Source organism: Juglans regia, chromosome 9 (genome assembly GCF_001411555.2).
Source record: "Juglans regia cultivar Chandler chromosome 9, Walnut 2.0, whole genome shotgun sequence".
NCBI classification, from domain to species: Eukaryota; Viridiplantae; Streptophyta; class Magnoliopsida; order Fagales; family Juglandaceae; genus Juglans; species Juglans regia.
In genome coordinates, this window is record NC_049909.1 from 23,851,052 (window position 1) to 23,874,876 (window position 23,825).

Consider the following 23,825-nt stretch of genomic DNA (forward strand, 5'->3'; position numbering starts at 1 on the left):
AGAAAAGCTCCTCTATAACACATAAACATTACAAGTGCATGTTGATTTTTACGATTCATATACTCTAATAAATTAGCATTTTATCTGCTAAAAAATTGAGAAGATAACTACGAACCAATTGAGGAGAAGTTGAAAATTGAAAACTAATATAATAGTGAAGTTTTAACTTTTAAGAGTTATTATATTATCAAGCCGGTGTATAAAATGAATGCATCATTCACATTTATTAAAAAATGATAATATTTAATTTATAAATTTTAAATTTTAAAAATTTTATTTCAAATTAAATTATATCATATAATCATTTTACTATATCCAATAAGTTTATAAGTTGATTTTTTCTTTAATAAGAGTATCTTATAAGATTGCCACTCCATGGGCAAGGCCCCCTATCTATTTTTAGATATTATATGAATAGTATTGAAAAATACTGAAAAAGTAATTTAGAATATTAAATAATAGTAAATAATAATAAAAATAGATAAAAAATAATAAATAATAACGAAATATTTTGAGCATCGTTGAGATAAAATTATGTGATTTTAAAATTTTATTAAAAAATGTTATTTATATATATAAATATATAAGCTTGATCGAGCGAGCTTGGCCCTGCTCAGGCCCCGTCCCTACGCCCAGCTTGCGTGCGGGCATCTGTCTGCACATCTCCCATTTTGTGGATGGGCCCCCACTCGACCAGACGGGGTGGCGGGCCCGGCCACCCACACCTAGTATCCTAGTCCGGGCCTGGGATGATGGCGGGTTCTGTTTAGGAATCGAGTTTAACCTACTCTCCTCTGGGGCGACTTTGCCCTGACCATATTGTTGACACGTTCCTTTTGTTTGAATGCTTTGGCTTCTCTGCCTCCCTCTGGACGGGACCGATTAAAATTTAAATGGCTGCTTCGACAGCCGAAGTGGTACCAGTCTTCACTGATACCAACTTGGGCACGCGCATAGCGATGGCTGTCCCTCCAGATATCACAGCAAGAGATTTCAAGAGTAAGCCAAAAATCTCTCTCCCATTTTCTTCTTTTCATGTATTAGTCTTTATCTTCTTCTGGTTTATGGTTAAAATCAGTTCGCTACGACATTTTGTTCTGTAGCCCTTGCTTGTTCTACCCATTCTTTTTTGCAGAGTAATGATTTGCAATACTCTTTGCAGTATAGAAATACAGTTTACTGTGGAAAACCATTCTGTGGATTACTCTGGGTTGTAGCAATCTTTGCAGTATATAAATTTGTTGTTGGGTTTCCATTCCCAGTGGTGCCACTTGAGCAGATTAAATTCTAGGTAGTGTTGTATAAGTAAATCTCTTTCAAGAGTTACTTATGATGATATTTATTACCAAAACATGTCTAGCTGTCTCGATTTTTTGCTGCTGGAGATCCGATCAACACTTTCTTCCTTCTTGTTTTTGTTTTTTGTTTTTAACTTATCATATTATGAATCTGTATGTATCTCAATTGAAGTGCCTCTTGTTTACTTGCATCTTATATATCACGAGCGGACAATGGAAAGACTGAAAGCTTACTTTTTTAAACCTCGCTCCTTTGGACGGGGGCAATAGATCTTAATGGGCTAAGTGTCCACGAATTTATTATTTCGGTTCCAAATCCTCGTTTGGTGTTACTCATGTATACGTACTGTATACTTGGGCTATGCCTATTCTCTTATTAATAAAGCTTATTGGTTTACCTATAAAAAAAAGAAAAAGAAAAAGAAAAAAAGAAGTTTCACCTGAAGACTAACTCATTGTTTGAAGTTTGCGTCGTAATGATTTCTTCTTTCAATTCATGTGCTGAGCATATCATTCAACTTTGATGCGGCATTTAATATCTAAATATATCTTCCATGCTCTAGTTTATGGAATACTTATTAGTCTCAAATCTGTCTGTAGGAGAAGCTGAAGGAGTGCACTTCAACTGTTTCCCAGAAGCTGGAAAGATCACCATCCATGGATTAATGGTGCCTTATCGTTTTGATTTTTACTCCATTATAGTTTCAATTATGTTGTAGTTGAATTCTTTTCTTTTTCTGGTTTTCTTTTATTCAGTAATGCTTCTGAGCCCGTTTCCATCGTTTAGTAGGTGAAGCAAAAATCATGCCTTTACCATCTGCCAGAGTCAATGCCTATAAAGTATGCTTTCCAGGGAAAGAAAGGAACATGGTTTCTGCATATGCAAGCTGGGCCATTGAATTATTTAAGTAGGTCAGGTCTATCCATGGGTGTGGCAAGAAAAGTTGGGGAACATTCGTGCAATGGTAGCAAAGATGCTGTTTATTTGGAACCACCAAACTTGCTTATAAGCACTTGTAAGATTGACTCAAAAGGAGAATGTAAGAAAATGAATTTAGGAGGATCAAAGTACCTTAAACCTTTAACCCAAGAACTTCCCAGCACTGTCTCTATTCCAAAGAAAAAGAAAATTAAAAGTTGGAAGAATCTCCATCTCAGAGAGTGCAATGCAAGTGAAATAAAGAAGGAATGCAGCGGTAGAATTGGTGTCACTGCCAAAGAGAGGTTTGGTTTTTGTGCATCCGCAAAGGAAGTTGAGCCTAGAGAAGGTTTAATTTCTAGCCCAATAGCAGAGGCCCCAAGTGAGGTGTCATCAGAAGTAATATCAGTCACAGGTATTATCAAGAGATACTTTCCAGCTTCCAATGAGGTAAGCAGTTTTGACAGCCCTGCAAACTCAGGTGTCAATGCCACGGAGAGAGCCTTTCAAAGTCAGGTGGAAGAACAATCACAGGCTAAACGAGATGATATGTACTCAAAGATGCAAGTTGAGGCTCTCCCAGAGTTTACTGTCAAAACACCCCCAAGGATGTTGCTGTCGCCATTGCCAACTGCCCCAACTCCTGACTCTTTAAAGGATAAGCTTCAAAGATCTGGAGTTGGGAAACGTCTAATTCTGGCCTCATGTAATCTCGCAAATTCTGGGAGTAAGAAAAAGCCTGCAGTTTCTCTATGCAGATTCAGAGAGAGAAAAGTCCCAGAACCCAATTCCTCTTTTAATATTAGAAGTTCAGTCTTTGAGATAAGTGACAGTGATGACTGACACTACTTGGAGGCCTCCTGGCAGACCAGGACAACTATTAGGTTATGCTCATACTGAGGAGGACCTGGTGTGCAGGAGCCTCTTGGTTGGTATAAATTTTTCTGCTGAGCGCATGATAAGAATGGATGAATCATCAGTAATTATTTCTATGAACCTTGATACCTGCTTACCAAAAATCAGACTTATGATTCAGGTTGATCTACAACAAAGGGACGATTTATACATTCTTTAGAAAATATGAATATGGAGCAACAAGACTCGTGATCTAGGTTGAACAGGAGTTGTCCATGGTGATCTTTTATAGGATGATGCCGGTACAACTGTTGCCTTCCATCTATACATTGTTGGAACTTGGGGATATCATAGTAGATGAAGACAGCCAGTCTAGGAGGTTCTTTAAGAAGAATAATCTTCGACAAAGAAATGCATGCTCGGGGGGTAGTTCAAGTGATCAATTTTCAAGTTTCAGCAGTACTTATAGAAGAAGATATAATTTTATTAAGATCACTTGTAAGCTTACAAGTAAAAGGGTCGTGCGTTATAAGGTGGAAATGTCTTGTAAATTTAATTTCCATTTTGCATGTAACCAGACCTATTAATCTTGAGAGACAGATAGAGGAAACAGGATTTGGGTTTTTAATTTATTATGAAGTACTGGACCAAGAGTTTGTGCTGAGACTGTATTCAGCAAGATGAGACTATAAATACTGTGGTAGCTTTGTCAGTTCTTGGTAGTCTATTAGTTTACCAATTGGTCACACTATAATCCTACCCAGTCTGTCACAGGGAGTGAAACCTCCTAAAGCCAAAGCAGCTTGTCCAAGTCAAGTTTTAAGATTATTTTCCCACCCCATAAAGAAAAGAATGGAGTAAGTATGAATTAAATCTAAAGAAAAAGGAATAATCTGCTTTAATTGTTGCCTTAGTATGAATTAAATCTAAAGAAAAAGGAATAATCTGCTTTAATTGTTGCCTTTTTTCTCTTGCCTTTACCCCTATGGCGAAGAAAAAAAGGATTCTTTTAAGTAATCTGTTTCCCCAAAGCAACAAGAAACATGTGGATTGGTTGAGAAAGTTTCCTATGTTTTATACCCTGTCTCTCGTTTAGCGGTATCTTATGGACAGCCAATGCTTAATTCTTTTGACACCTTGCAACAAAACAGTGGTACCTAGCTAGGTAGCCCAAAATGGTTCTTTACACCAAGCAAAGCATAATGAAAAAGGACTTCCGCCGTCCCTCTTTTTCTTTTTTCACATCTTGAGTTTCTACTGTGTAAAGATAAGTATGTATATATGCAAGGAGTGTAATCTTTACAGATAAACTAAATGGTTACGTAATACTAGATTTAATGGAGTGAGAATCTCCAATAATCATCCCAAAACAAATAAATACAACACAGGTGGAATAAAAAAAAAAGGCGATCTGGAGCTAAGAATTGGCTCACACCCATTTAACACTAAGGGAAAGCAACTTGAAACGGTTTTAATATAATCTAATAGATAGGTTGTAAGCCTATGACTAAAAGTCACGGTAAATCAATGTGTGCTGCATCTTATTTGTCTGGACTGGCTATAGGAGACTTCACGACCACTTTGTCTTGATCATCGATTAGAAAAAATGAACATAAGAACGTAGCAACAATAAAATGCGTAGAAACACCGGCATACCTATAATCTTTATAGATATCTTGTTTCTTATGATTAACTCCCAAACTTAATGGGTGGTCAAGACTCAAAATCTTTTATATTCTTAAACCGTCTACAAAATGTCATGAGATGTTTTTATTTGAAATTTCCCAAAGATATTCATATTACTGACACCATACAATTTGAATTTCAAATTAAATTTCATTACAAATCAAATACTAACTTATCAAATATGTAAATATACATGCGTCTATTCCTCCAAAAATGAGCGGTGGACAAATTAACAGACAACAAAATATGAAGTCCACACGTTGCAAATGCCTATTGGTTCTGCTACTCTGTTCATTGTTTTTTTTTTGATAAAAAAAAGGTCTCTCTCTCCCTCTCTCACTGTTAAATGTTCGTGGAATAAAGTTGCTGTGGGCCTCTAGTCTTCCCAAACCTTCATCGCTAAGATAAGTCCAAGCATATTTTGCACGACCAGTTTTACCATAAAAGTAACCCTTTCTGAATTCCATGGCTGTGAAAAAAGGTTACGTTGAACAAGTTACACTCATTTTAGATGAGTTATAATAATAATAATAATAATAAGAGAAATGATTTGTACAAGTCTCAAATAGATAAGTCTCATACAAGTCTTTGTAAAAAAGTAGATTCTACCTTAAAAAAATATTAAAAAAATTATTATTTATTAGTGAAATCCATTCTTTTACAAAATGCTTGTATGGAGCTTGTTTATTTATGGCTTGTCTAATAATAATAGCATAGTCGTTTTGGTCAGTTTTTTTTTTTGTGAGAAATGGTAGTTGTAATTGTGAGTGTGCAGTACAATTATTTTGAAAAAAATAAATAAATACGAAATCTATATGAAAAATAATAATTTTTTAATAATAGAGTCCACTTTTTTTTAAAGTAACTGCATTGCGCTTACGTATTCCACGACTGCATGTAACATTACTCATTTTTTATTAACTTTAATGGCTATAAAATGAAAAATAGAGAATTAAATATTTTTATATAAGCCTCACTAGGCACAAGCGGTTTGGGTACACCAAACCGCATATCGATGTTGATATTATTTTTTTATTGAAAAGAAAAATATATAAAGAAAAATTTTGAGAGAATAAAATGTCTTCTATCTTATGAAAATCATTTTCGTCTTTAATTCAAACTGTTTTATTAAATAAATATCTTACATGTCAGCATTTGTACTCAATTTGATGCACAAATTTACTTGTAAGAATACTTTTCCCTTTTTTTATATTCCACACTCTCATTGAACTCTTCATTATGTTACGATGAACATGACAATTGCCTTCATGCTTCAACTTTTGATTTTTTTTTTTATAAAAAAAAATATGATTAAGTATAAAATGAGATAAAAATAAGATGAAAGTATGATATGTATCATTAATCAATATAATTAAAAGATAATATTTTTTAACGACTTTTAACAGGTGAGAATTTTGATGAGGAATCACACAATTATGATTTTTTTTAATAATTACCTGTTCATTTTTACTTTAAATGGATGATAGTTATGTCAAATAAAATTTAATATTTTTGATGAAGTTACACTATAATATTAGTTAGTTATAAAATGATTTATAATATAATTATATGCATAATAAGTTTTGATTTTTGTGTATGTGTGTATATACGTGTTAAGAGAAATAATATCTGAAATTTTAGAATGTATAAATTTCTTAAAATTTTTTTTAAAAAGTGAATAAATCTAAAATTTATATAAGAAGAATTATATATTAATTATGAAAACTTTTGAACAAAAATCAAAGAGTGAGTGAGCCTTTTTGTTTTTTGTTTTGGTTTTAAAATCCATTTAGTCGGGGGAAAAGAAAAAGAAAAAAGTGAAAAACCAAGAACCAACAGCTAAAATAATTACAAGGGTAATTATGGAATATAATAAATTACGAAATTAAGGAAAAAAAAAAAAATAGAGTAATCTTTCTAATTATATTAGTTTCATCAATTTCCGTCTTCTCTTCTCGTCTCGTCTCTTCCTCTTAACCAATCTATATAAACACAGCACTTGGTTTTTCAGTTGGATTTCTTCTCCAACTCTATCCCTCTCTCCGTGCTATTTTATCGAAACCTCAATTCTCCACCTTAAAAACCTCGAATTCTCTCTGTTTTCGTTCCAATTCTACCGGACTATTCAGCGGAATCATAGTCATAGGATCCGATCATTGTGAATATTGACAGCAAACCCTACTTAAAAAAAAAAGAAACAAACGTTTTCTAGTCTTCGATTTCGAGTTTTCTGATTTTCCGATCGATCCTCGGTTTTTTGGGGGATTTGATCGGTTTCTTGAAGCGGTTTGGATTCTTGAAATGCTTTTTATTCCAAGATGAAGTTGAAGAAGAGGAGGGCACTAGAAGTGGTCAGCATATTCACTAATAAAACAATATTCGATTGCCTAAATTTATGCTTGTGTGCGTGTGTATATATATTGTTTAATCTGTTTCTCTCATACATACATCAATAGTTATGTATTATGTCCCGAAATGTTTGAATACAATGAGTGTGCTAATATTATCGTTTATGCGGAATGGTTGCTTTTCCGTAGTCATCTTTTATGCCTGCGTTGCTGTGATTGTGAATTAGATGGCTTACAGATTGCTGTTTTACTGCCTTTTTTTTGGTTGTTTCTGTGTATATATTTCCCATTCTCTGCTTGGTTACCCAGAAACTCCGAGATAAAGGTTAGGATTTGGAGAATAATATCTTTTTTATTGAATTTTATCACATGTGGCCTGTGAATTTGGAAATATTCAGTGTATTGAGCTGAAGACAACTGCTTCAGTGAGATGGTTGTTCACATGGTGAAAAAACTGCTAACCAAGAGTCAAGAAGTGCTATCTTTTAATTTAATACAGTTGTTCTACTTATTAGAGTGCTTGCCACATCTTTATTTCTTGTTGAAAAGGTTGGTTTGTTTTTCAATGAAATAACTAAGGCCCCAATATATGTTATTTACTCCTTTTTTGGTTGCTTGGGAAATGTGGGAAAATTGGAAAAGTAAGGAAGTGAATTCAATTGCCACCGCTACCGGAAGTCAGAAAATATCTTGTTTTAAAAAAAAGAGAACTCTTTCACGAGGAATTTGGGATCACTACCACAATTGATCATAGAAAAGCCTTTCAGGATATCTGGTAGTGAAAGTTTTGTGCCTTTAGCCTTTGGCATTGGAAAAGCCTTTTGGGAGCTCTGGTAGTCTTAATTTTGTGATTAACGACTGGTAGGCAACTGTTAGCACAGGGCTATGTACTTCACAAATTGCTTTGATTAATCTGGTTTCCGTTTTTTATTTCTATTTTTGGCTATTTCTAATGGGTGAGATACAACTATGTTTCCAGTAATATGGCATGCCTAAAAGATTAACTAACCATGGCCAATGTTTGGTCAGTAGAATTTTTTTTAAAAAAATTTTGAAGTTCTGAAAAAATTTTGAGAAGTGCTTTTATTGAGTTTTGTGAGAGTGGGTAGGAAAAACAAGAAATTGTTTAGATAAAAACCTTTCAAGATGTGCTTTTATTGGGGTTTGTAAAAGTGGGTATAGAGATTGCAAATTTTGTTTGGATAAAATTTTTGTGAGAGATGTTTTTTGGGGGTTTTGTGAAAGTTTTTTTTTGTGTTTTTTTACGAAAACCTAGGCATATGCTTAGAGGAAGTCTTTTAGAAATATGATTTTTGTAAGATTTAAAAGATGTTTGGATTGAATTTGTTTTTTATAAATGAAAAAAATACGAAGCCCAAACATGACCTATGTTTACCTGATTATTTGTTTCAGCCTCCAAGAATTAGATCCTTCATCGATAGTGTCACTGCTGTTCCACTCGAGGATATTCAAGAACCCCTCAAAGGTTTCATTTGGGAGTTTGATAAGGTGCCTTTTTTTCACCTTAAATGTTATAATGTTTTGGTTGTTGCTATGTGGTTTGATTTATGTTTATTTTGGTGGTGCAGGGAGATTTCCATCATTGGGTGGATCTTTTTAATCATTTTGATTCATATTTTGAGAAGCACATAAAATCAAGGAAGGATTTACAGGTTGAGGATAATTTTCAGGACTCTGATCCTCCCTTTCCAAGAGAAGCTATCATTCAAATTCTCCGTGTTATAAGAATAGTTTTGGAGAATTGCACAAACAAGCACTTCTATAGTTCTTATGAGGTACACTTATATTTCTGTTTAAAAAAAATAATTGTAGTTTTTGTCTTTTTTGGGAATAGTACTGGCTTGGAGAATGGTCAATACAACCATACTAGTATGTTGTTGCTGTTATTCTTTGTAGTGGTTTTGAATTCTGTTTCAAAGTTCTTACATGAAGCTTTGTTCTTCTTTTACCCCTCATAAGTTCTTATGCCCTTGGTTTTTATGTAATTGCAGCAGCATCTTTCTTTACTGCTTGCTTCCACAGATACAGATGTTGTTGAGGCATGCCTGCAGACTTTGGCTGCTTTTTTTAAAAAAACGATTGGCAAGTACTCTATTAGAGATGCTTCTCTGAATTCAAAGTTATTTGCTCTTGCACAAGGTTGGGGGGGAAAGGAAGAGGGGCTTGGATTAATTGCAACTGCTGTACAGGATGGTTGTGACCCTATTGCCTATGAGTTGGGTTGCACCCTGCATTTTGAATTTTATGTGTCCAGTGAGTCGTCACATGAACACCCTGCTGCAGCACATTCAACCCAGGGTTTGCAGATAATTCATTTATCCAATATCAATACTTGCCTAGAGACTGATCTAGAGCTTTTAAGCAATTTGGTTGCAGAATACAAAGTACCCACCAGTTTAAGATTTTCTCTATTGACAAGACTGCGGTTTGCAAGGGCTTTTGGCTCTTTAGCTTCTCGTCAGCAGTATACCTGCATTCGTTTGTATGCCTTTATGGTTCTTGTTCAAGCAAGTGGTGATGCAGAAGGGCTAGTTTCTTTCTTCAACACTGAGCCTGAGTTTGTCAATGAATTAGTGTTGTTATTAAGCTATGAAGATGCAGTTCCTGAGAAGATTCGAATTCTGTGTCTGCTGTCTTTGGTTGCCCTTTGTCAAGATAGGTCTCGCCAGCCTTCTGTCTTGACTGCTGTCACATCGGGTGGTCACCGTGGCATCCTCTCCAGTCTCATGCAAAAGGCCATTGATTCTGTTATTAGCGAGGCCTCAAAGTTGTCTGTAGTTTTTGCTGAGGCTCTGTTATCTCTTGTCACTGTTTTGGTCTCGACTTCCTCAGGTTGCTCAGCCATGCGTGAAGCAGGCTTTATTCCTACTCTTCTACCCCTTCTTAAAGACACAAATCCACAGCACTTGCATTTGGTAAGTGCCACTGTGCACATCCTAGAAGCTTTTATGGATTTCAGCAATCCAGCTGCTGCGTTATTCAGGGACTTGGGTGGTTTGGATGATACCATCTCTCGTCTGAAGTTGGAAGTGTCACATATAGAAAATGGTTCAAAGCAACAAGGTGAAAGTTCTGATTGTAGTGGGAGTAAGCAAGTGGTTGCAGGCTCCTCCAGTGAGCTAGATGACATGCAGCCTCTGTATTCTGAAGCATTAGTTTCATATCACAGGCGATTGCTGATGAAAGCTTTACTGCGTGCTATTTCCCTTGGAACTTATGCCCCTGGAAATACTGCACGTGTTTATGGATCAGAAGAGAGTTTACCGTATTGCTTATGCTTAATTTTTAGAAGGGCAAAAGATTTTGGTGGTGGGGTGTTTTCACTTGCAGCTACTGTCATGAGTGATTTGATTCACAAAGATCCCACTTGTTTTCCTGTGTTGGATGCAGCCGGTCTTCCTTCTGCCTTCTTGGATGCTATAATGGATGGAGTTCTGTGCTCTTCTGATGCCATAACATGCATACCTCAGTGTTTGGATGCTTTGTGCCTGAACAATAATGGCCTTCAGGCTGTTAGAGATCGCAATGCTTTGAGGTGTTTTGTGAAAATATTTACTTCAAGAACATATTTGCGTGCCCTCACTAGTGATACCCCAGTATCCTTGTCTAGTGGACTGGATGAACTAATGCGCCATGCTTCTTCTTTGCGCGGGCCTGGAGTGGATATGTTGATTGAGATCTTGAATGCCATTTTGAGAATTGGATCTGGGGTTGATGCTTCTGACTTGTCAACTGATCCTTTGTGCTCTTCTACTCCTGTTCCCATGGAAACTGATGGTGAAGAGAAGAACTTGATTTTTACAGATGATAAGGATGCATCCCAGATGGATCATTTGGAGCAGACAACTGAGCCATCTGCTGATTCCTCAATAGTTAATATTGAGTCATTCCTCTCTGACTGTGTGAGCAATGTTGCTCGTCTTCTGGAAACAATTCTTCAGAATTCTGATACATGTCGTATATTTGTAGAGAAGAAGGGGATTGAAGCTGTTCTGCAATTGTTTACTTTGCCTTTAATGCCTCTTTCAGTTTCCGTTGGTCAAAATATCTCTGTTGCCTTCAAGAATTTCTCACCACAGCATTCTGCTTCTCTTGCTCGGGCAGTATGTTCATTTCTGAGGGAGCATCTGAAATCAACAAATGAGCTCTTAGCTTCCGTTGGAGGGACTCAGCTTGCTGTAATTGAATCCGCACTGCAAACAAAGGCTTTGAGAAATCTTTCCAGTCTTGAAGGCATTCTGTCTCTATCTAATTTTTTGTTGAAGGGGACTTCTAGTGTGGTCTCAGAGCTTGGCACTGCAGATGCTGATGTATTGAGAGATCTTGGGAGCGCATACAGGGAAATAATCTGGCAAATTTCTTTGTGTAATGATTCCAAGGTGGATGAGAAGTGGAATGCTGACCAAGAACCTGAGAGTTCAGAGGCTGCTCCATCTAATGCTGTTGGAAGAGAGAGCGATGATGATGCAAACATACCGGTGGTGAGATACATGAACCCAATGTCCCTCAGGAATGGCTCTCAATCCTTATGGGCTGGTGACCGGGAGTTTCTGTCAGTTGTTCGTTCTGGTGAAGGTCTGCACCGTCGCAGTCGACATGGGTTGACACGCATTCGGGGAAGGACGGGCCGGCAACTTGAGGCTTTGAACATGGATTCTGAAGTTCCGTCTAATGTACTGGAGACATCTTCTTCCCAGGATATGAAGAAGAAAAGTCCTGATGTTCTTGTTTTGGAGATTCTTAACAAGCTTGCGTCAACATTGCGCTCTTTCTACACAGCTCTTGTTAAGGGATTCACATCACCAAACCGTCGTAGAGCCGACTTGGGGTCATTGAGTTCAGCTGCAAAAACTCTTGGAACTGGCCTGGCTAAAGTATTTCTTGATGCTCTTAATTTCTCTGGGTATTCTGCTCCTGCGGGTATTGACATGTCATTATCTGTAAAATGTCGATATCTTGGAAAGGTAGTGGACGACATGGCATCACTTACATTTGACAGCAGGCGACGCACTTGTTATACTGCAATGGTTAATAATTTTTATGTTCACGGTACCTTTAAGGAGCTACTGACAACATTTGAAGCTACAAGTCAGTTATTGTGGACACTACCATGCTCTACATCCATGTCAGGTCTTGAGAATGAAAAGGCGGGTGAAGGAAGTAAATTGTCTCACAGTACATGGCTGCTTGATACACTACAGAGCTATTGCCGTGTGCTCGAGTATTTTGTTAATTCTTCTTTACTTATATCTCCAACCTCTGCATCCCAAGCACAGCTTCTTGTGCAGCCGGTTGCAGTTGGTCTTTCAATCGGGCTATTTCCAGTTCCAAGGGATCCTGAAGTCTTTGTGCGTATGCTGCAATCGCAGGTTCTGGATGTTGTACTTCCTGTCTGGAACCACCTCATGTTTCCCAATTGTAGTCTGGGTTTCATTGCTTCCATTCTTTCACTTGTTACACATGTATACTCTGGTGTGGGAGATGTGAAACGTAATCGCAGCGGCATTGCTGGGACTACAAACCAGAGATTCATGCCCCCGCCACCTGATGAAGCTACTATTGCCACCATTGTTGAGATGGGTTTTACAAGAGCAAGAGCAGAAGAAGCATTAAGACGAGTGGAAACAAATAGCGTTGAAATGGCCATGGAATGGCTGTTTAGTCATGCTGAGGATCCTGTACAGGAGGATGATGAACTAGCTCGAGCACTTGCTCTTTCACTGGGAAGTTCATCAGAAACATCTAAAGTTGATAATGCGGACAAGTCAATAGATGTCCCAACAGAAGATGGTCATATGAAGGCACCCCCTGTTGATGATATTCTTGTGGCGTCGGTGAAACTATTTCAGAGCAGTGATACAATGGCATTTCCTTTAACGGATTTGTTTACTACACTTTGCAATAGGAACAAAGGAGAAGACCGTCAAAGAGTGGCATCTTATCTTATTCAGCAGCTGAAGCTTTGCCCTTTGGACTTTCCAAAGGATATCAGTGCATTGAGCATGTTATCACATGTTATAGCGTTACTACTTTTTGAGGATGGAAGTACCCGTGAAATTGCTGCTGAGAATGGTATTGTACCAGCTGTGATAGATATTTTAACGAAATGTAAGGCTAGAAATGAGTCAGGGAAGGAGCTTGTGTTCCCAAAGTGCATTAGTGCTTTACTGCTTATCTTGGATAACATGCTGCAGTCCAGGCCCAAAATTTGTTCTGAGAACAAGGAAGGAACACCTGCAGGGTCTCTGCTGGATTTGCCTGGAAATCTTACTTCTTGTCCAGCTCCTGCATCTGTTCAAGAGAAAAAACCAGCTTCAGATGCCCCTGAGAAAGACTCTGGTATGACATTTGAAAAAATATTGGGAAAATCGACTGGATATTTAACTGTTGAAGAGAGTCATAAGTTGCTTTTAGTTGCTTGTGATTTGATAAAACAGCATGTCCCAGCAGTGATCATGCAGGCTGTTCTGCAAGTATGTGCTCGGTTGACGAAAACACATTCCCTAGCTTTGCAGTTCCTTGAAAATGGAGGTTTGGCTGCTCTTTTTAGTCTCCCAAGAAGTTGTTTCTTCCCTGGATATGACACTGTTGCATCTGCTATTGTGCGTCATCTCCTTGAAGATCCCCAGACACTGCAAACAGCAATGGAATTAGAGATACGACAAACTCTGACTGGAAATGGGCATGCTGGGCGTGTTTCTGCACGAACTTTTTTGACATCAATGGCACCTGTTATCTCTAGGGATCCTGTGGTTTTCATGAAAGCTGCCAGTGCTGTTTGTCAGCTGGAGACATCTGCAGGTAGGACCTTTGTGGTGTTATCAAAAGAAAAAGAGAAGGAAAAGGACAAATCAAAGGCATCCTCCGCTGAAGCTGGATTATCTTCCAATGAATGTGTTCGGATTTCTGAAAATAAGATTCTTGATGGATCTGGTAAATGCTCTAAAAGCCACAAAAAGATCCCTGCCAATCTCACTCAAGTAATCGATCAACTTCTTGATATAGTGTTAAAATATGGTTTGCCAAAAAACCACGAAGTTGGTGTGAGTAAATTATCTTCTATGGAGGTTGATGAACCTGCTACAAAGGTAAAGGGTAAATCAAAGGTCGATGAGACAATGAAATTAGAGTCTGAAGCTGAAAGATCAGCAGGGCTTGCTAAGGTGACTTTTGTCCTCAAGTTATTAAGTGACGTCCTTCTGATGTATGTACATGCAGTTGGAGTTATACTCAAACGGGATCTGGAATTGTGTCAACTCAGGGGATCTAATCCTCAAGATGGTTCTGGAAATGGTGGTGGAATAATTCATCATATTCTACATCAGTTGGTTCCAGTTTCTGTTGATAAATCTGCAGGACCTGATGAATGGAGAGGTAAATTGTCTGAAAAGGCTTCGTGGTTCCTAGTTGTTCTGTGCGGTAGATCTGGTGAAGGTCGTAGGCGAGTAATTAGTGAACTTGTGAAAACCTTGTTCTTGTTATCAAACATAGAGAGCAATTCTACTAAGACCATTTTATTGCCAGATAAGGTCTTTGCTTTTGTTGATTTGGTGTATTCTATTTTGTCAAAAAATTCATCCTCCAGCAACTTGCCTGGTGGTTGTGGGTGTTCGCCTGACATAGCAAGAAGCATGATAGATGGAGGAATGGTTCAGTGCCTGACTAGCATTCTTCAAGTGATCGATTTGGACCATCCTGATGCTCCTAAAATTGTGAATCTTATACTTAAGGCTTTGGAATGTTTAACGAGGGCTGCTAATGCTAGTGACCAAATTTTTAAATCTGAGAGGACAAGCAAGAAAAAACCCATGGGGTTAAGTGGAAGACCTGATGATCAGCCAACCGCACCGTCAGCTGTTCACATTTTGGAGCATAATCAGAATACAAATGGACAAGAGGAAGCCAGAGATGCAGAGGAGAATGAACAGCAGAATCAAGGAGTTTCTTCAAATGAAGGTAACCATGATGAAAATCCTAATCAGTCTGTGGAGCAAGATATGAGGATAGAAATGGAGGAGATAATGGATACCAATCCACCTATGGAGATTGGTATGAATTTTATGCATGAACAGATGGAAGAGGGTGGTGTTTTGCACAACACTGACCAAATTGATATGAATTTTAGGGTTGAGAACAGGGAAGATGATGATATGGGTGATGAAGACGATGACATGGGTGATGAAGGTGAGGATGATGAGGATGATGATGAGGGGGAGGATGACGATGAGGATATAGCAGAAGATGGTGGTGGCATGATGCCTCTAGCTGATACGGATGTAGAAGACCATGATGATACAGGCTTGGGAGATGACTACAATGACGAGATGATTGATGAGGAGGATGATGATTTTCATGAGAATCGTGTCATAGAGGTAAGATGGAGGGAAGCCCTTGATGGGTTAGATGATTTGCAGGTACTTTGGCAACCTGGGGCTGCAGGTGGTCTAATTGATGTTGCAGCTGAGCCTTTTGAAGGAGTTAATGTGGATGATCTTTTTGGTCTTCGAAGGCCTTTAGGCTTTGAACGGCGGCGTCAAACAGGTAGGTCTTCCTTTGAGAGATCTGTTGCAGAAGTAAATGGTTTTCAACATCCTCTTCTTTTAAGATCATCCCAGTCAGGGGATCTGGTCTCAATGTGGTCATCTGGTGGGAATTCTTCCAGAGATGTAGAAGCTTTGCCATCTGGGAGCTTTGACGTAGCTCATTTCTACATGTTTGATTCTCCTGTTCTTCCATATGATAATGCTCCAAGCAGTCTCTTTGGTGACCGTTTGGTTGGGGCAGCACCCCCACCTTTGACTGATTATTCTGTAGGCATGGATTCCTTGCAGTTACCAGGACGAAGAGGCCCTGGTGATGGTCGTTGGACTGATGATGGTCTGCCACAAGCTGGTGCTCAAGCTGCTGCAATTGCGCAAGCAGTAGAGGAACATTTCATTTCCCAATTGCGCAGTGTTGCTCCTGCTATAGGTCCTGATGAAAATCAGTCCCAAAACATGGGAGTGCAGGAGAAGGAACCAGATGCCCTTCCATCCAATGATAGTCTGGTGATGGCAGAGGGTGCTAACGCCAACAGCCAACAAAGCGAAGGGCGGCATGAAGAAAATGGTGATGAAGCCACAGTTAACCCCACGGTTGAGAGTGTAACTCATGGAGAACAAGTTAATCCAGAATCCATTCTTGAACATGCAGGCGAATGTTTACAGGAGCACGAACCTATGTTGATCCAACCATTTTCACTGAACACTACACCAGATGGGCTTGATAACATGGAAATTGGTGAAGGAAATGGCAATGCTGATGAGCAGGTAGGGACATTGGCAGAAATTGTCAACTCATCTACAGACGTCCATGCTGATATACTATGTGATGGGGTTTCTGAAGCACCTGCGGGTCTACATGATGTGCTACTTCAGGCCACCGATTGTGATGGATTCTCAAGAACTGATGATCAGGCCAGTAATCATGGTCTGGCAGTTTCTGGTTTGCCAATGCCTAATTCAGATGGTTGTCATGCTTCTTCCATCCATGAAAGTATTGATGTTGTTATGAATAATATTGATGTTGGAGAAAATCAATCTGAGCAACCCGTGTCTGCTTCTGAATATGGTACAAATGAGCCTTCGTCAAGGCAAAATACACTGGTTGCTATGGACAATAACCAGGCTGAGCAGACTAGTTTGAATAGTGAGGTGCCTGGTGCTAATGCCATTGATCCCACCTTCTTGGAAGCACTACCTGAAGACCTACGATCAGAAGTACTAGCTTCCCAGCAAGCTCAGTCTATCCAGCCTCCAACTTATGCACCACCTTTGGCTGAAGATATTGACCCTGAGTTTTTAGCTGCTCTTCCTCCAGATATTCAAACAGAAGTTTTGGCCCAACAAAGAGCTCAGAGGGTTGCACAGCAGGCTGAAGGACAACCAGTTGACATGGATAATGCTTCAATCATTGCTACTTTTCCTGCTGATTTGCGTGAAGAGGTTTGCATCTTCAACTTTCTCTCTGATTAGGTTTTGAGTTGCGATAACTGTTAGTTATATTATTGTTTATAACAATCCTTCGTCTTTTGCTTCTGTTTCAGGTACTTCTGACTTCATCAGAAGCAGTGCTGTCTGCATTGCCTTCTCCCCTACTTGCCGAAGCCCAAATGCTAAGGGACCGGGCAATGAGTCATTATCAGGCTCGCAGCCTTTTTGCAAGCAGCCACAGGCTAAATAATCGGAGGAATGGGTTGGGTTTTGACAGGCAACACGTGATGGACAGGGGTGTTGGAGTTACACTAGGTCGGAGGGCAGCTTCTACCATTGCAGATAGCTTGAAGGTGAAGGAAATTGAAGGTGCGCCACTTCTGGATGCAAATGCATTGAAAGCTTTGGTCCGACTCCTACGATTGGCGCAGGTAATATCATGTTCTATTTTAGCTCTAGTCGGGAAATATTTATGTTTTCTTTACCAGATTTCCTGCAAAAGTGGTATATAAGACAGTGTATGATAGTTGAAAATAAATTTTAGTTGCTATATACAAAGGAATTGTGGTCAGCATCTATTTTGGAGGTAGTTTAAATTATGAACAAAATTTGCATCGAACTGTTAAAGGAATTATGAATTTTTCTGTGACAAATTACTACTCCAAACTGATGATTTCATGAATCAACTCGTCATAGACAAATGCAAAAGCAAAAATCTCATATGGAAAGAGGTCAAAATTGTTGTAGAATTCAGAATATGTGTTCCCAAGCATTAAAGAGAATTTTAGGTATCTTTGGAAATTCTGGAAAACTGACTTAATTATAATAAATAAAAAATAAAAAAATCTGGAAAACTGAGTCAAGTATTGTTCTGGAATTTGCTTTGGCATTGTGATATATCTGGGTGAGCTTTATGCTGTATTATGATGATTGGCTAATTGTTTTACCATGCGTCTAGCCCCTTGGCAAAGGCCTCTTGCAGAGACTCTTGTTAAACCTATGTGCACATAGTGTGACAAGGGCAATTCTAGTTCGTCTTTTGCTTGATATGATCAAGCCAGAGGCTGAAGGCTCAGCCAGTGGATTTCCAACAATGAACTCCCAGAGGTTATATGGTTGTCAGTCAAATGTTGTTTATGGTCGATCCCAGTTATTAGATGGTAAGATTTCATATGATATCACCATATCCATCTGCTTATTTTTGTGGTTGCTCATTGTTTTTATTTTTAATTAATGTTATCCCAAATTTGCCCCTTTACAGGTCTTCCTCCATTGGTCTTGCGTCGAACTTTTGAGATTTTCACATACTTGGCTACTAATCATTCTGCTGTTGCCAATGCGTTATTCTACTTTGATCCCTCACTTGTTCCAGAGTCACTAAGTCCAATATGTATGGAAGCCAAGAAGGATAAAGGCAAGGAGAAAATTGTGGAAGGACTGTCATCAATACCTTTGGAAAGCTCTCTGGATGGGGATATTCCATTGATACTCTTCCTTAAGCTTTTGAATCGGCCACTTTTTCTACGCAGCACTGCTCACCTCGAGCAGGTATATCTGATATCATGGTCAAGTGATTTCAAAATAGTTCAGGCCACAATCTTGCTCTTTCTAATTATGTATTATATACTAGCTTGGTTGATACTCTTTCTATGATTTAAATGTAAGAACTGAGAGCCCCATCTTGTTTTAATGTATTTATTTTTCTAAATGCTTCAGGTCATGGGTCTGCTTCAAGTAGTTGTTTATACTGCAGCATCAAAATTAGAGTATCAGCCACAATCTGAAACGGCAACAGCAAATACCCTAGATTTGCCAGTTAATGAAGTTCCGGGTGATGTCCAGAAAGATCCTCCTATATCAGAACCAGATTCTAAGCAAGAAGATAACCGTTCTGGTGCTGAGTCATCTGCTTCAGATGAAAAGAGGAGCATTGATATGTATAGTATTTTTTTGCGATTGCCCCAATCAGAACTTAGCAATCTGTGCAGCATCCTTGGTCGTGAGGGGTACAATTAATGCTCTGATTCTTATTACTGAATGGTTTAGATGTTCTGTTACTATATTGTAGCGTATATAATTCCATTCCCTCTAATGTCCCGCTAACCATTTTCTTGTGTTTCACTTTTATCTATGCTATGCATCCATTGCCTCTCTGCCCCCCTTTCTCTTTCATGCCTTATTGTTTTGATAGTGACTAACCTGTCCATTACTTATCTAGGCTTTCAGATAAAGTGTATATGCTTGCTGGTGAGGTGTTGAAGAAGTTGGCTGCTGTTGTTGCACCCCATCGAAAGTTCTTTATGTCGGAGCTTTCTGAATCAGCCCATGGATTGAGCAGTTCAGCTGTCAAAGAGCTTGTCACTCTGCGGAAAACACACATGCTTGGTTTGAGTGCTGGTTCCATGGCTGGTGCAGCAATCCTACGTGTTCTACAAGCACTTAGCTCGCTCACTTCATCTAGAATTAATGAGAGTACAGGACTTGAGAATGATGGGGAGCAGGAGGAGCAGGCTACTATGAAAAAGCTGAATGTTGCACTTGAGCCCCTGTGGCAAGAATTAAGTGATTGCATAAGTGTAACTGAGACACAGTTGGGTCAAAGCTCCTCTTCTCAGACTATGTCGAACATAAACATAGGAGATCATGTCCAGGGGACGACTTCTTCATCTCCTCTTCCTCCTGGAGCCCAGAGACTCTTGCCCTTCATCGAGGCATTCTTTGTTCTGTGTGAAAAGTTACAAGCAAACCTGTCCATCGCACAGCAAGATCATGCCAATATAACTGCAAGAGAAGTAAACGAATCTGCTGGAAGTTCAACCTTTTCAACTGCCAAGTACAGTGTGGATTTTCAGAAGAAGCTTGATGGTGGAGTCACATTTTCAAGGTTTGCTGAGAAGCATCGTCGGCTATTGAATGCTTTTATCAGACAGAATCCAGGTTTACTAGAGAAGTCACTTTCGATGTTGCTGAAGGCACCAAGGCTGATTGATTTTGACAATAAGCGAGCATATTTCCGTTCAAGAATCAGGCAGCAGCATGAGCAGCTCCTCTCTGGCCCACTGCGGATAAGTGTTCGGAGGGCTTATGTTTTGGAGGATTCTTACAATCAGTTGCGGATGCGTCCCACTCGGGACTTAAAGGGACGATTGAATGTGCAATTCCAAGGTGAAGAGGGTATTGATGCTGGAGGTCTGACTAGAGAATGGTATCAATTACTGTCAAGGGTTTTATTTGACAAGGGGGCACTGCTCTTCACTACTGTGGGAAACAACGCAACTTTCCAGCCAAACCCCAATTCTGTCTACCAGACAGAACATCTTTCTTACTTCAAGTTTGTGGGCCGTGTGGTAATTCTTGAGACACCAGTTCTGAGGCTGTTTTCATATTTTTATTTTGTTTAAATATTTTTGCAACTCTAGTCTAAGAAGTTTTTTCACAATTTTTCTTTGAACTTTTGTTTAGGTTGCAAAAGCACTGTTTGATGGGCAACTTTTGGATGTTTATTTTACTCGGTCGTTCTACAAGCACATACTTCGTGCCAAGGTGACCTACCATGATATAGAGGCAGTTGATCCTGATTACTACAAGAATTTGAAGTGGATGTTAGAGGTCAGTGGGTTCATATACTCACAATCCGATTTCTTTTCCTGTTATCGTTGTTGTTGTTGTTCTCAGTATCGTTAACCCTTGTGGTTCTACTCATGCTTTCCTATGGCTTATTCTGTATGAAGTGTTGATTTTTGTGTCATTTCTTTCATTTGGCCTGTTTCAGAATGATGTGAGTGACATTCTTGACCTGACATTTAGCATGGATGCAGATGAAGAAAAGCATATCCTTTATGGGAAAAGTGAGGTATTTAAATTACAAATTATAATCTCTGCTTAAATTGCAGAAAATTTGAATATATCAAGCTTCTTTGCTTTGTAAAATCTTCAGAAGTTTCAATCTTATTTTCATAAGACATGAATATTTTTCGATATCAAGTAATCTAATATAAGAGATATTTGGCTGTGGTGGTTTTTTAAAAGGTTACTGATTTTGAGCTTAAACCCGGAGGAAGAAATATAAGGGTTACAGAAGAAACAAAGCATGAGTATGTGGACCTTGTTGCTGGACATATCCTGACAAATGCCATCTGTCCTCAAATTACTTCCTTTTTACAAGGATTCGACGAATTGGTACCACGGGAACTTATCTCTATTTTCAATGACAAAGAGCTTGAGCTACTTATAAGTGGACTTCCAGAAATTGATTGTAAGTTGGCTGCCCTTGCAATTATTTAATAATTACGGTGTGCTTCTGGTTTACTTAAAAGTATGTGGTTGGTGTCATTGCTTTGGCAGTGGATGATTTGAAGGCCAACACGGAGTACACTGGCTATACAGCAGCATCTAGTGCTATTCAATGGTTTTGGGAGGTGGTTAAGGCTTTTAACAAGGAAGACATGGCAAGACTGCTGCAATTTGTCACTGGAACATCTAAGGTGATTTGGTGCACTAGATAAAATGTTAGTTAGAATTGCAACACAAGTTTCACGTTGTATTTTGTGTTGTATTTTTTTTTTTAATGCCAATCTTTCTTTCCCATGAAACCCTACTGAAGATATGGGGTTTTCCAAGAATTTGTTCTCTAATTCCCATGAGCAGATTTCATTAGTTCAGTTAATTTGATTTTGGTTTCTTTTATCTTGTTTGGGTAATGTTTTGTGGTTGTTTCCTCATCTGACATGTTATACTTTTGGCATGCAAGTTGTGGTTAGGACATAGGAGAAGCTAATGTCTTGGTGACAGAATCTCCTGTTTCTGAAATGCTTTTTGTGATGTATGCCTTTTAAGTGGTGTATGCATTTTTTTATTCTCATTATTGGTATGTTGAACCATGTGGTTTGGGGAAGGGCATTTCAAGCTGGTTCAGGATTCTTGTTTGTTAGAGTGGTTCATGTGTGTGTGTGTGTGTGATACTTTATTTTTAGTTGTAGTAATTATGAATTGTTTGTCCAACTTTTTGGTTATTCAGGTTCCTTTGGAGGGTTTTAGGGCCCTGCAAGGTATCTCTGGTCCTCAAAGGTTTCAAATTCACAAGGCATATGGAGCTCCTGACCGCCTACCCTCAGCTCATACATGGTTTGTGTAAACATATCTACCCCATCTTTTTTAGCCGGAGGGGTACTTGGAGTCAATGCGTGTTCTTTTAGGGCTTAAACTAATTAACTCATTTTTTTCCACATTGTGATGCAGCTTTAATCAACTTGATCTTCCCGAGTATACCTCCAAGGAACAGCTTCAAGAACGCCTGCTACTTGCTATCCATGAAGCCAATGAAGGGTTTGGCTTTGGCTGACCAAAGATAAATGTAGAATTGTGGCCCCACAGTGCCAGCAATCTACCTTCAAAGTTCCCTTGGTACATGTCAGTTGGACATATTTTTCCATTAATTTCTTTTTATAATTTCGCATTGATCATCTGCTGTACTGTTATTATTTAAATGATGTTTTTTGTATAGAAGGTAAGATGTGTTTTTACTGCATCCCTAGATCTTTCAGTATTGGAAGTTGAGGTCCTAGAGGAGGGTATATATCATGCAAGAATTGTTTTGGGCTTTGATTGGATCTAGAAAACAATGAATGAGAGGAAAGGATAGCTAATAGTTTGCGAGTTTTTTTTTCCTTCCCCGCATTCTGTTTGGCACCCAAATGGGTCAAAATCCCCTGATGTAGTTGTGTGGGTCTGTGCTGCATGCCCGTGTCACTGGTCTATACCGTGTTTTGATGGCTACAACATTGAATTCTATTGGCATCTCCTCTTAATTGCAGATGAAGACAACTGTTCCAGGTCGGCAATAGGGGGGAAGTTTCTTCAGCACATTTTTCTTCCCCGAGGCTGGCAATCAGTTGTTTATATAATTTCAACAGACGAAATTATGCTTTTGAGGAATCACAGGCTGGCTGCTCATTAACAAATGGCTAGAAAATCTAAGGCTGGGTTCTTGCCCCCGTCAACGAGTGGTAGTAGGAAGTGTACAAAAAAATGTTAATGCACACATATATCATTGTTCATATTCAAGGCTTTTTGTAAACTACATAGCAGCAGATGGTAGCCTGGGAATGTATATGTAATGGCCTTAATTGTAGACAGTTCTTTTTCCCCTTAACGTGAATGGTAATATTAGATTTTCTCAAAAAATTATTAGCTCGTAGCAGCAGCAGCAGCAGCAGCAGCAGCAGGAGGTTAAATACCTTTGATGAAGATAATGGAGAGATTAGATTTCAGACCACTTTGGTTGTAAATATATATATATATATATATATATATATATATATATATATATATGTTGGGAACTTTCAACCCTGAAAGAGCTATGCAAAACTCGATATGGCAGCAGCCACCAGTTTTAGATTTCCAGCAATTTCCTTAAACAAAATCCCAAAGCAAACCGATTCATGTTATGTTCAACATGGATTACCATGTAGTGGAGTAGCTCAGTAGACAGTATGTTTGGATGCTGCTGAGTTCACCTCAGTCTCTTTCAAATTAATCATGGATGGATCTATTACTTTCTCAACTTTTCATAAAAAATTAAACATATATTAACCTATTTCGCATATTTAAATTTTAAACATATCTCAATTTATTTTATATATTTAAAATTTATAAAATATTACTATTTATAAAATAAATTCAGATTCTCTGAGATACCTTTACCACTTAAATGCAGATATCCCAGCAA

General features: G+C 38.5%; 2 protein-coding genes across 5 annotated transcripts; both read left to right on the forward strand.

The window, feature by feature from the left end:
* The first annotated feature begins 748 nt into the window (after positions 1-748).
* LOC108994578 lies at positions 749-3,784 on the forward strand. Of its 3 annotated transcripts, none has more exons than XM_018969840.2 (3): positions 749-999; positions 1,899-1,966; positions 2,089-3,751. In XM_018969840.2, the coding sequence occupies exons 1-3, from the start codon at positions 894-896 to the stop codon at positions 3,058-3,060; spliced, it is 1,146 nt and encodes a 381-aa protein (XP_018825385.1). In that variant the 5' UTR covers positions 749-893; the 3' UTR covers positions 3,061-3,751. The 3 variants fall into 3 exon arrangements, with proteins under 3 accessions (XP_018825385.1, XP_018825403.1, XP_018825410.1); XM_018969858.2 differs by having other exon boundaries at positions 923-999; positions 2,086-3,784; XM_018969865.2 differs by lacking the exon at positions 749-999 and having other exon boundaries at positions 1,913-1,966; positions 2,055-3,751.
* Positions 3,785-6,771: 2,987 nt separating this feature from the next.
* On the forward strand, positions 6,772-23,281 carry LOC108994567 (E3 ubiquitin-protein ligase UPL1). Of its 2 annotated transcripts, none has more exons than XM_018969822.2 (16): positions 6,772-7,109; positions 8,520-8,615; positions 8,696-8,902; positions 9,119-17,110; positions 17,212-17,529; positions 18,057-18,258; positions 18,360-18,646; positions 18,815-19,104; positions 19,317-20,445; positions 20,561-20,707; positions 20,871-20,951; positions 21,128-21,353; positions 21,443-21,582; positions 22,116-22,222; positions 22,337-22,507; positions 22,912-23,281. In XM_018969822.2, exons 1-15 carry the CDS (start codon positions 7,077-7,079, stop codon positions 22,437-22,439), a joined length of 11,358 nt encoding a protein of 3,785 aa, XP_018825367.1. In that variant the 5' UTR covers positions 6,772-7,076; the 3' UTR covers positions 22,440-22,507; positions 22,912-23,281. The 2 variants fall into 2 exon arrangements, with proteins under 2 accessions (XP_018825367.1, XP_018825373.1); XM_018969828.2 differs by having other exon boundaries at positions 22,337-22,501.
* The last annotated feature ends 544 nt before the right edge of the window (positions 23,282-23,825 follow it).

What these genes read in the sequence shown, in the direction of transcription:
- LOC108994567 (XM_018969822.2), top strand. Translation starts at nt 7,077, where the DNA reads ATGAAGTTGAAGAAGAGGAGGGCACTAGAAGTG. An exon ending in TTGTCACTGGAACATCTAAG is followed by an intron (nt 21,583 to 22,115) that starts GTGATTTGGTGC and finishes TTGGTTATTCAG; the next exon opens with GTTCCTTTGGAGGGTTTTAG. An exon ending in CTACCCTCAGCTCATACATG is followed by an intron (nt 22,223 to 22,336) that starts GTTTGTGTAAAC and finishes ATTGTGATGCAG; the next exon opens with CTTTAATCAACTTGATCTTC.
- LOC108994578 (XM_018969840.2), top strand. Translation starts at nt 894, where the DNA reads ATGGCTGCTTCGACAGCCGAAGTGGTACCAGTCTTCACTGATACCAAC. An exon ending in CACAGCAAGAGATTTCAAGA is followed by an intron (nt 1,000 to 1,898) that starts GTAAGCCAAAAA and finishes ATCTGTCTGTAG; the next exon opens with GAGAAGCTGAAGGAGTGCAC. An exon ending in TCACCATCCATGGATTAATG is followed by an intron (nt 1,967 to 2,088) that starts GTGCCTTATCGT and finishes ATCGTTTAGTAG; the next exon opens with GTGAAGCAAAAATCATGCCT.